Here is a 12,500-nt window from a genome sequence, read left to right on the forward strand (position 1 = left end):
GGGTAAGACAGAAGATACGTGCTGTCAGTGTTTGGAGCAATAAGCAGTAGTCACCATGTTCATGAACTTCCGTCGTATCCGCAAGTGCCAGTGCATGCAGCTGCTGACCACAGGTCTGTTGCTATGTGTGGTGATGGTCTGCTGGGATGAGCTGGACCACCACATGGTCAGCCACATGAGATCCTACACGTACCGCTACCTGGTCAACGGCTACGACTTTCTTAATTCCTCCTATGCCCTCAGCTCCAGCCATCACAACAGGAAGGATGGTCATTATGATGCGGACGGTAGGTTCGGGAACTATCCATACCTCATCAACCACCCGGGCAAATGTGGAGGTGGTGGCGGACACGGGAAAAGCCTGGATGATGTCCTCCTGCTGCTGTTTGTGAAATCCTCGCCGGAGAACTTTGAGCGTCGCCAGGCCATCAGGGACACGTGGGGGAATGAGAACTTTGTTTGGTCAGAACTGGGAGCGCGCGTGAGGCTGGTGTTCGCCCTCGGCGTGCACCCGGACGTCGGGCAGAGGTCCAGGGTGCAGAGTGCGCTGCTGCAGGAGGACCAGGCCTGCGGCGACCTGATCCAGCAGAACTTTTTGGACACCTTTCACAACCTGACTACCAAACTGATCCTTCAGTTCCACTGGGGCCACGAGTACTGCCGTCAGGCACGCTTCCTCATGTCTGCGGATGACGACATCTTCGTCCACATGCCAAATTTGGTGAAGTACCTGCGGCAGCTCTTGAGCAGACAGTCAGGGGCCAAAGACCTGTGGGTGGGACATGTACACAGAGGAGCCCCTCCAGTTCGCCGCAAAGACAGCAAATACCACGTTCCCCATGATCTGTACCCCTGGCCCTCCTACCCAGACTACACTGCTGGAGCGGGCTACGTGGTTTCAGGGGATGTAGCCGCCAAGATCTACCATGCAACTCTGTTGCTTAACTCCTCCATGTACATCGACGACGTCTTCATGGGGATTTGTGCCAAGGCCATGGGGGTCTCTCCCCAGGAGCACATGTACTTTTCAGGGGAGGGCAAGACTCCGTACCACCCCTGCATCTATTATCACATGATCACATCTCACGGACACACAACGGATGTGCACTCACTATGGCAGGCAGCAACAGACCCAACAGTGTACGCCAACTCCAGAGGATTTTTCAGTAATTTGTACTGCACAACAGTGAAAGTGGCGCTGCTGTGTCTGCCATATTACCAGAACACCTACTCCTGTATGGCTGCTTTCACATGAATGGTCTTCAGGTGACGAAAGTACTGCTGGATACTGAATGTACCACGATAACAAATGATGCCACCTGACACAAACAGTCTGCCCTGTTTTTCTAGCTATTTTAGGTATTTGCTCTCTTGTAAATTAAAATGAAAGCTGTTCTGTTGCACAAACAAATGCACTCAGTTGTTCTTCAGTCATCTGCCAGATTTTCACTTTGTTTAAGCTAGAGAGAACAGTTTGGTGGAACCTGTCCTGGTTCTGTTTACATGAGGGCTTTTTGTCTCTGTGTGCACACGTTCATAGATCTCCACACTGTTACTCACTTGGCAGCTTCTGAAAGGCGTGAGCCCTGTCTGGAGAGTCTAACGTAACATCTAAACTAGTTGTTAAATATGATGAATGCTGCTGGCTCTGAGGCAGTTGATAAAGATGAATGTTCTGCATACATGTCCCAATATCAAATCTGAAGCTTTGAAGAGACCTATAATCCAAAAAGGTTCAAGTTTAGTAACGTGGTAATTTGCTGATTTTCATATGTTTACATTTAAAGTGAATACTTTTTTTCTTTTGGACAAAACAAGACATTTGAAGATGTTACGTTGGACTTTGAGAAACTACAATGTTTTTTTGTATTACTTTGACATTTTACAGACCAAAAGATTAATGGAGAAAATAATCGTCATAATAAACAATTATTATATTAGATGCAGCCCTGTTTTCAGTTTTTCCTCAAAAACAAAATGACCATATTGCTAAGAACATCAATAGTTGGCACTGGACACAAATACTGAAGAATCTTCCACTGTGAATGTAATTCCTGCTATACCGGGCTGGAGCAAAAAAGGGTGCAGCAACCATGATGCAAACCATGTAGAAGCAAATGTGGCTAAAGAATACATCATGTAACGTATCACTCTGTCTGAGGAACAGATGTATTCAGTATGAAATGTGCTGCATCATCTATTGTTAGCATTGTCTTGTGGTCAGAAACTGGTAGATTAGCCGGTCTATTCTTGGACCCTTGAACTTTGTACTCTGTAGCTCTGCTGTGACTGACTCACTCCACTCAGGCTGACGAAGTGCATCAGATGTTTCCTATTGAGACACCAGCCAGCCAGTAGGAAGATGGCTACATCTGGTCAGACTCTGAGCTAAATGATGCCGGATGAGTGAATTGCCCTACAGTACAGACACAACACATGGTAGAAATATGGTTAATTAGCCTAATGTACTTGCACTGTACCTCTTTGTATTGCTGTAAGGCGACTTGTGACATTTGCACCCTTATAGTTTAAGTTTTAGAGCAATGGTTCCCAAGCACGGGGTCGGGAAGGATGAATTGTAATAGAAAAAAGACGACAACATGGGTGTAAGATATTCATTCTATACAAAACAACCTACAGAAGCTGAGACAACGGGTCTCAAGTAGACATTGCTTTGTTTCAAGGTTGACAAGACACCGCTTTGGAGTAAATTATAATTCAAGATGTTCATCTTGAACTTGATGTACGATATATGATAAATGATATTCCTGCCTGCTGAGCCGATAGTGTACGGTTGGTTATTTAAGCTTTTTCACTGAAAATAGCTGCGTGCTGCAGATGACAACATGGCCACGAGGGTGAACCAAAACAGCTAAACAATCAGCCCAAACCCACGATGAAGCTCCGCAAAGACCAGCTGCAGATTCAGGTGGAAGTTCAGCACTACGAGCAACCTTTCACATCGTCACATTGTCTGTAAGTTGTCTTTTGATAAATTATTATAAAAATGTGTTAAAGCTCCTTTCAATAACGCATATCAGCACATTAGCAAATTTTAGTTTAGTTTATTTATTTATTTTGCACAATTCAAACAATGAAATTAAAAATAAACAGAGATAAATGAATATCACAGTGCAGGAAGAGGCAAAAAGCCAACTGGGCTTATTTGAAGCCTCCACCTATATAATATTAAAATTTTACAAAATTACAAACAACATAAAATGAAATATGCATAGGAAATATCTAATCTAGATGATTTGACCATAAGATGCATTGCTCTTCTATTAACTCAAATCCTGTCTTAACTTTGTACATATGAAAGTCTAGCTGAGATGAGTTTGTACGGTGTCTCTTCATACTCTGCCATGCTTCAAGTATGCCTTACTATGTTAAGGGAGAGTTCATCCTGCTAAGACTCATTTGAGAGTTCCTCCCCTCCCACCCTCTATCCTGCTTCCTCTTCTTAACCACACTCCGCCCCCCTATTTCCTGACAATCTCTTCTTTTCTCTCACAACTGCCGCTCTACTGCATCCTGTTACGCTGTGGTTTTTACAAAAAAAAAAATCAGACAAGCTAAATCCCAATGAGTGTGCAGGTCGTCTGGTATCATGACCTTATAAGGAACTGTTTTACTGCCGGGGGAGCACATATGTGGGTCCACAGACGGAAAGCATTAGGTCCTGTATTCAACAAGTGATGTCATATACTTGATTGTTGGTTAGTTGTTTTTACTTGGTTTGGTCTCCCAAACCTTTTCACATGTGAACCCGTCAACTAATTCTAATACCTTAACAACAAAATAGGTCCTTTGTCAGTGTCTTACAGAACAACCCATATGACCAATCCAACACGTTAGCAGGTCATCTGATTTGCAACAAATGTTTAACGTGTACATTGCAGGAAGACAGTATTTCGCAAAAGAAAGTGTTCTGAGAAGATGGACTTTTAACTCCAATCTTTACATTGGAGTGACGAAACGATGGGACGGGCTTATTACAGACCTGCTACAGCCACAGAGAGTAAGTTCACCCCACAGTCATTCATTCATTCATTTGGCTCAGTGCAAAACAAAACGATATTGTTTAGCTCCTCAACAGGGCCACAATTCCAAAGTAAATATCCCTGAAGAATGTTCTTGTTAAGACTGATGTCATGATACTATTACCCAGGAAATAACATTAGCAGAGGAAGTCTTTTTCTTTTGACTTTATGTACATTTAGTTTTTCCTTTGAAAACACTGTTAGTAATGTTGTTTTTCCAAATCAATTTTAGTTTACACGGTGTGTCAGACCCTCTCAGACCTTTGAAGGCATTCTCATGTTCCTCATACATATTAAACAGAACTCTTAGACGGGGGACAGTTCAGTTTCTATGCATGTAGCCTTGTGTGATGGATCCTCTAATTGTAATTGTTATTAAATGCCCATAAAGAAGTCAAATTGCCTCATCTGTAACTGTGTTGTGTCAGTGTTACGTCCTGTTGCTGTGTTGTTCTCTGAGGATCCACAGAACCATGTGAAGTTACTTATTCTATCCACTTCCTCTATACTGAACTGTCTCTGTTTTCAAACTGGAGCAGCCAACCAAAAGATGATGCTTCTCACTGAGTCGGCAGACATGGCTGTATGCAAATATATAATTATGCCACCTCAGGCCACGTATGTTGGTTCCTCAGCTCTCTCTGTCTCTCTGGGCTTCGAGCCACACTCCTAGATGTGGTTGTGTTTGTGTGTTGGCCTGCCGTCTCCATGACAAAGTCTGTTTGGCATTAAGTGTCAAATCAGAACGATCATTTCTGTTTCTGTAAAAAGAAGCCCAGTTCCTTCATACATTGCTTTTTTCTAAATCTGTTCGATCCATTCCCGGGTGACTGGACTAGACTCAAGTCTTTCACAAGATGCAGAAGCCATGAAGAAACTGTTTGTAACAGATCTTTGAAGAATTTTGATATCAAAACACATTATACTGTATATGAAGCAGCTGACATGACAAGTGAGATGTGGAAGCTTGACACGGACTTTACAGTGAAGTAGACGCCTCGTGTCCAGAAGATCTACTTGTGAAATGAACACACTGGAGTCCTACATCACCTCGGTGATAACTGTTACACCACCTGTGTCTAAACTGTGCTCTTCACATATCAGTGCATGTGGTAAGTGATGTTAATCACAATACAACAGAATAGGTACTGCGAACTAGGGCTGTGCTCGGCCAAAGACATTCTATGTCGACTAACACTCAAAGAATCACCACTTTAAGTCTCGTGTTAATCAGTCTTTTGGAAAATAAGTCATTCAGCAGAAAAAAAATCTTCGCCGGCTAAGACCAAAATGAGCGACTAAGAGGGGGCGGCCTTACTTCAAACCATGCACACAGCTGTAGCATGTAACTGCAGTTCACTGGAATCAATATGACCTCACATTACAGACTTAAAATCATAATCATGTTGTCATTCAGTATAGTGATGTTACAGTGAAGGAAAAGACTGCATCAGAACACTGTCCGTCCTTACCTGCGTCTGTTGGACAGACTCTCCTCTGTCTCATTGGTCACAACGACATGGGTGGAGCCTCCTTGGCTTTCCTCATGCATCACCTCAATCTGTGACACACAAACACATACGTATAAGTTGAGTTATAAGGACAGGGGCTTTGTATAATATGTCTAAAATGCAAACGTAGATACCACTGCAACATCAGTAAACTAAATGTCCTCTTCGTAGCTGTTAGATGGTGCATTCAGGGAATCCCTGTCAACTTGTAGAGTTAGTAAATATCATGTCTCCACCAGGTGTTTGGTCATCCATCATTGGTGAATATTGAACTGGCCCAACAGGAAAGATACTGCAGGGTGCATAGATCACAAGCTACTTTGTAGTTGGTACTTGGGTGTGTAGGTGGTATTATGATTTACTGAATGATGTATATGCATTATAATAGAGATGAGGTTACAGTATGTAAATACTGTATATTAACTTAGAACTGAAACACAGACCGAAAACCCTCATAAATGAAACAATAATAGCTGGGGGAGTGTGGTCCTGTTGGGAGACTGTAGAGCATTGTATGATCAAATCTGCTTTCACATGTTTTGTTGTTAGTCTGCTCCTTCTCTGTGCTTTTGGAGAAAACAGAAGCAGTAATACAGCTAAATCTGTGAGGAGCATTCCAAACCACTACATAAAAAAATGACTCGCACTCATCAGAAATGTTCTTCCTTCAGTTATACCAGCTTGTTACAGAACAGAAACCCGGAACATACAGTAAAAAAACAAACAGATTTTTGTGTCTGCTTGATTGTTAATCTCTGTCCAAGGTTTCAGTTTATTTGATACATTAACAATTAAGGTGTAAAAACAACACAAACTTGTTTCAATTGTTCATTTTATGGGCTAACAGGATTGTTTTTTGCTGTTCTTCCTGTTCATGTTGAGGTAGTTCAGCTGCTCAACAGCTGAACTAATGGAGCTGTACACAGGTGTGCCTAAAATAATGTCCTCTAAGCAGGGATGGGCTGGGGGGGATAGGTGAGGTAGTTCTGCAGGAAATGGCATTCTGATATAGTAGGTGTGATCATTAGTATGTAATGAGTTCCCATAGATGACTTGTGGTTTCTGAAGTCACTTGAAAACCTTGTTCTAAAGGTGATTGAATTGTTTTGGATGATTTGGATGCCTGCTGTGTTTGCCGCACCCTCGACTTCCTTGGTCAGGTGGTAGGTTCCAATTAGGTGAGGCTGAGAAGGTGAAATGCCATTCATTGGAGTAAGACGGGGGGAATAGCAAGCTGTTCTTTTGATTCAAATTCCTGTATTTTATTTTTGCTCTTTCTTTCAGTAAACTTCTTGTTAAAAAATGGCATAAATAAATGGCTATTTGTTAATTTTTTACTACGCCTGAATTGAATGCGAATTAGCTTGTCTCCAGATTAAGTTCAGCCAACTGGTTATGCACTTAGTTTATATATATATATATATATATATATATGTATATATATTTATATATATATATATATACTAACTAATGACTAACTAGTGGTGACTGCCACTTAGTACCACTTATTACTAACAGCAAAGTGTTGTGAATAAACCAAAACTGTAGCAAATGTTACAACTATTCAGCCACGCATCTGAAAGATCGGCCAATTCTTGTACACTTTCAACAAGCCAGTAATACCTGCCATGCAATGTATTCTGTCCCATGACTGTAAATTCAGGTCAGATTCTTCTTTGTCTTCCAAAGTTATCACAAGGGACCGATGAGCAGTGATGACGAGAGTAGTAGTATTATCCCTAACAGTAAAAACGTATCACACTTCTGTCCATCCTGCTAGAGGATCCTCCTCTGTTGCTCTCCCACAGGTCTCTTCCTCTTTTCTCCCCGTTAAAGGGTTTTTTGGGGAGTTCTTCCTGTTCCGGTGTGAGGGTCCCGGGACAGAGGATGTCACATGTGTACAAACTGTAAAGCCCTCTGAGTCAAATTTATGATTTGTGGTTTTGGGCTATACAAAATGAATTGAATTGAAAGAGTGTACTGTTGAAATCAAAGTATTGGGATTGTCAGTGTCAGGATTGGCACTGGAATAAATAATTGTGGGGCAATACTCTGCTAGGTGTCATAGTCAGTTGTCTCTCTTACTTCGAGATAAACAGAATTTTACAAATCATTAAAGATACTTGTTGAAAGGACTCTATGTTGCAGACAGAGGAGGGTACCTTGATGCCTCCTTTGGCCTTGCGTATGATCCTCTTCTTGCTGGGATCAGCTTCGGCTGGCTGCCTGCCACTGTTAGAGTTATCTGATACTCTGCGAGCCAGAGCTACAATGATTTGAGAGGACACAGCACAAGTTACTTCAATTATGTCTTTGTCCAGAGCTTGGGTCACCTTACATGCATGCAGTCGTTATATAAATTCAGATTATGGCAAAAAAAGGCTTACAAGTTTGCAGCTCAAGGTCTCAACCAGTTTGCACCTGTACTGCACAAATTAGGTAATTATAGCAACATCCAACTCACGCTGCTGGTTCCCTGTAGTTCTGGGGGGGTTCTTCAGTGTGGGCCGTTTAGGAGAGGACTCGGGCCGCGGGGCAACCGGCTGGACGGGCCTCGTCTGTTTAGCTGATAGCCTCTTCAGACTGACGTGCCGCTTCTGAAACATCTCCTGGACGTCCTCCAGGCGCTTCAGTGCCTTCAGGACATTTGCCTGCAGGCAGAAAGCTCACTATCAATCCTGCTCCATCATTACTTTTGCAACAGGATTTCCAGTCATACTGCAAACTGTTGTCTTGGTGCACCGTACCTTGATATCATCGGACAGGACAACCTCATACTGGTTGTGGAGGTTCCTCAGTTCAGTCAGCTGGTTCTTTTCTGCAGACTCCAGGAAGCGTTCGATGTCAGTCAGTGCGGACTCTGCCCCTTCCTGTGACTGACACTTATCCACAGCCTGGGAGGCCAGCAGGTAGATGCCAGACTCACACCATTGGTTCACCTGTACACAGCAGGAATCCAAACAGGGCAAGATTTCAATGGAGCCAACGCCAACCCTCCTCCCTATGTGGTGGCCCACAGTGGGGAGCCTGTGTTTAGATGCCACTGGGGACAATCAGGACCTTCAGTGACATACCATCACTTGTTCTTCATGCATTTACATGAGGGACATCTACATGCAGAATATGAGGAATTAAAAGTTGAGGGTAAAATACAAATAGGAATGTAAACAGGAGAGGGTGAGAATACTGTCCTCTTCACCACCTCCATCACATCACCCCGTTTCACAGTAGACAAGACATTCAGTTTCTGGACATTACTTACAGGAGTCATTCACTTATGTCCACATTCAGTTATGTGTGCAAATCAAGTCAGTGGGATCCTCTATCAGGATGGACCTTTTTTCATGCCTTGCTCATTGTTTACAGTCCGATTAGCAACTGGAGCTGGAGTTGAAAGACAACGTGTTCGAGCAGATTGTTTCACAAGTAGCCAGTTTACAAGCTAATTTCAAACCAATATAAAAGTCAGACTATAGCTGATGGGTTGCCAGAATGCATTTGGGACAATGCTCTCCATACGGACTGTTTACCTGCGTTCAACCAAAGCCACCTCGAGCGTCATTAGTCAATGCTACTCGGACTACAAATGGACTATAAACAGAAGCCAGAACACTTGTCCCGTTGCCTACAGATTCTGTATTCATATGCAGATTCTGTTTATAGAGATTACATTTCAAGCAACAAGCCTTGGAGTTCTTTTTTGACTCATTACAACTTGGGTCTTATATTTGTATTGTTGGCCATCATTTCTATCAGTCATGTTGAAAGTGTTCTCACCAAAGTGACTGCTGAGATAGGTATCACATGAACAACCATGTTATAAACAAGCCAACATTAATCCAGATTATCTAATTGATTTTGGTGGTCAAACTGAAAGTGAGTGCACTCGAAATGTTGATAATAATCTGCCTTTGTATCTTGTATCATCACTCCATCGGTTGCCAATGTCTTGTTTCTTCAGTGTTTATTGTTCTGAAAACCAAATCAGTGAACTAAGAGAGGAGGTAAAGCTTTGAAGAGCTGAGAGGGGGGAGTGATGGTTCTCTGTGGGTTGGTCACTACAAGCGACCCCTTTCACGTATTGCATAGGCATTTGATCTAATACTAATATTTATGTCATTTAGTTTAAGAAGCTATTCAAAAACAACAACTCCTTTCATTAGACAGTGTCAGGGGTATGAGTGGCTGAGCACCGAGAGTTCATTCATGGACAGGTTAATGGCAGATCTCTGCTGCAGTAGAACAGGCTCTGTTCTATTTCTTGAAGTTCCTCTGAATTGCATCAGTGCTGCAGTCAAAGGATCTTTGTGTTGATGCAGGTTTTTGTTTTATAAATAAATGGTCATCCTGTTTTGTGTTGCAGGGCAACTTGCTGCAAGTTGTGTGCAATAGTATATTAAAGCTCCCTGACATTGTTTGAATGGCTTATTAGTTTTAACACAGCAACAGGGTAGCACATATATAAGGACAGTGTTTGCCACCCCACCTGTTTCTCACACAGGCAAACATCGATCAGCATATCTGTTTGGATCTATTGCTCTACATCTGCTGGGAGACCAGAGAAGAACTCACATGCTCTGTCATCATCCCACATTCTGTTTTAGTCATCTCACTCCTCTCATTAACCTTGTTTCAGCAAGCTGTAAACACACACCTTTTAACTAAATGCATTTCATATTAAAACTGCATTCATTAAAAAAAGTCTTTAATAGACAACCATATTTAAAACATAAACAACTATGAAATTGATGCTCCTTCATCCTCATCTATTATTGACATATTCAAAATATAATGTATCATTTCAAGCTTCTTTTGAGATTTTTGAATGAAGCTTTTAACAATTGTCGTCATGATCTAATAAAAGAAAAGAAAAATGTGATTTAATGTTATTGTGGCTGTACAAATGTAATTCATCGTGCTGTTAGATTGCTGCTAGACCGCCCCATTAATACAGGAGTACTGACTCTTGGACTTTACAATGCTCTAGACCACACGTGTCAAACTCAAGGCCCGCGGGCCGAATCGGCCCGCCACGTAATTTTATATGGCCCGCGAATCCACCAGTAAAAAAAAAAAAAAAAAAAAGGTTTTATTTTTTCTTTTTATTTTGGAAAACAAATTAAAAGTTAGACTTCAAAATAAAAATATCCCCATGGTCGAAATGATGAGATAGAAAGTTGAAATTATGAGATAGCATGTTGTGAAGTATTATCACCGTGGCTGGACATTGATTACTTGTCCTCCTAACAGTCACTTGGTAACAATATGGTTAATTAGTTATTACCTCTTTTTTAAAAACAGGTGGACAGGAGAGGCAACAGCCCGTAAAACGGTTTTCCAACAAGTGATTGAGTTGAAAAAGATCGACAAATAATCCCAAAATGTCCACGAAGAGAAAAGTTGATGCAGAGGGAAGAAGATGTAATTTAAGATGGGAAAGCGAATACATGTTTGTGCTTCAAGAAGAAAAACGGGTCTGTCTTCTGTGTTATGATGCGTGTCGGTGATGAAGGATACAATTCACGTCGGCATTTTGATACCAAACACGGAGCTAAATTTAGCCTCCAAGAAAAACATCAAATTGTCCAAGAATTAAAAGGCAGAGTGCAATCACAGCAGAATATATTTACAGAAGCTACAGCCCAGTGCTGCTAAAGGTATGTGAGCAGGTGAGCTCCGACCAGATACAGACTTTTACAAATGTCAGTTTGTGAAGAAACACCATCGCAGACCGAGTTCAGGAACTAGCAGCAATCTAACAACACAGCTAGCTAAGAGACGAGATACATCATCTATCAGTGTTTGTAAGAGGCTCAAGGCAGACCTGATCTCAGTGAGGAGCTCTTGGATGTAGCTGCCATGCACGGGACGACGGCAGGGCGGGACATTAGTGATGCAGAGAGGTGACAAAAATAGCTTTGAACAAAGTTAATGTAATAACTTGTGTTTGATGATATTTGTCTTTGTTATTTTCTTTAAAAGTTTGATCTTTGATAGAGTAATGTGGGTTTCTTAACCCTAAATTAAAATGATTGATGTTATAATAACAGAAATGTGCTTAAATATCATTTTTCATTTATATAACTGCATGTACAATATTTTAACACTTGAATAATCAATAATCAAAAGCAGAGAGAGTTATTTAACAATATGTTAGGAGTAGTTACATTTATACAGTCTTACAGTTACAACCGGCCCTTTGAGGGAAACCATGATGCTGATGTGGCCCTGAGTGAAAATGAGTTTGACACCCCTGCTTTAGAGTTTACATGTAGACATGTTTGGATCACGTAAGTCTGAAACAACGCAGCCACCGCTAACATCGAATTCTACTAATTGTATTACACTGATAGTATTAGTGTAGCCTGCTCTTTATGTGACACTGTGCAGAAATACAGAATTAAAAAGGCTGACAGATCAGGTGCTCCACCTGTTTCCTTCTGTTTATTCTGGTCTGTTATTCTTTTTTTCACATAAATTTAAAGGTCAAATCATTTCTTTTTTTACGTGAGCCGCAGTGTGTATCTCAGAGGAGGCACCGCACTGCCTCGGCTGTTGCAGCCCAAGCCTCTTGTTTTTAATCATCGTTATTCCTGTGAAACACTTTGGAAAAGTTTGCCTTTCCTGCTTTCTACCTCGGACACAGAATGTTTTTTATTTTATTTAGGGGCGATGTGTCTCACTTCTACAACAACTTCTCTGCTTTCTCCATGATCAACCTTCATGCAAATGTATAGCCTTATAGAGAGAAATGTGGGTGTGACAGTATGCTGATTGTGAATAGCAGGCATGCACCTTTCAATTTAGAATGATTCAGATTCACTAACATACGCACGGTGGTAAGAACTAAAATGTCCGACGAACACATGTCATGAATCAGAAGGTCATTTTGTGCGTGCACTTATTTTGTGGACAAATTTATGCGCACATTTCTACATATTAGTGA

General features: G+C 41.5%; 2 protein-coding genes across 2 annotated transcripts in view; one reads left to right on the top strand and one right to left on the bottom strand.

Annotated features, from left to right (window-relative positions):
- LOC142935154 (lactosylceramide 1,3-N-acetyl-beta-D-glucosaminyltransferase A-like) overlaps positions 1 to 1,940 on the top strand; it is a 12,652-nt gene extending 10,712 nt beyond the window's left edge. Inside the window, exon 2 of the mRNA XM_076079323.1 lies at positions 1 to 1,940. This exon is cut by the window's left edge and continues 394 nt beyond it. Coding sequence (XP_075935438.1) covers positions 56 to 1,255 — 1,200 coding nt within the window. The 5' untranslated portion in view covers positions 1 to 55 and the 3' untranslated portion in view covers positions 1,256 to 1,940.
- The window catches only part of mcf2l2 (MCF.2 cell line derived transforming sequence-like 2), a 145,721-nt gene that overhangs the window by 61,576 nt on the left and 71,645 nt on the right, over positions 1 to 12,500 (bottom strand). Inside the window, exons 12-15 of the mRNA XM_076079152.1 lie at positions 8,302 to 8,493; positions 8,019 to 8,205; positions 7,717 to 7,820; positions 5,516 to 5,604 (exon numbers count right to left, since the gene is read on the bottom strand). Coding sequence (XP_075935267.1) covers positions 5,516 to 5,604; positions 7,717 to 7,820; positions 8,019 to 8,205; positions 8,302 to 8,493 — 572 coding nt within the window. The remainder of the gene's footprint in view (positions 1 to 5,515; positions 5,605 to 7,716; positions 7,821 to 8,018; positions 8,206 to 8,301; positions 8,494 to 12,500) is intronic.

The sequence above is a fragment of the Anarhichas minor genome, unplaced genomic scaffold (genome assembly GCF_050575085.1).
Source record: "Anarhichas minor isolate MPS153535 unplaced genomic scaffold, ASM5057508v1 ptg000071l, whole genome shotgun sequence".
Taxonomy (NCBI): domain Eukaryota; kingdom Metazoa; phylum Chordata; class Actinopteri; order Perciformes; family Anarhichadidae; genus Anarhichas; species Anarhichas minor.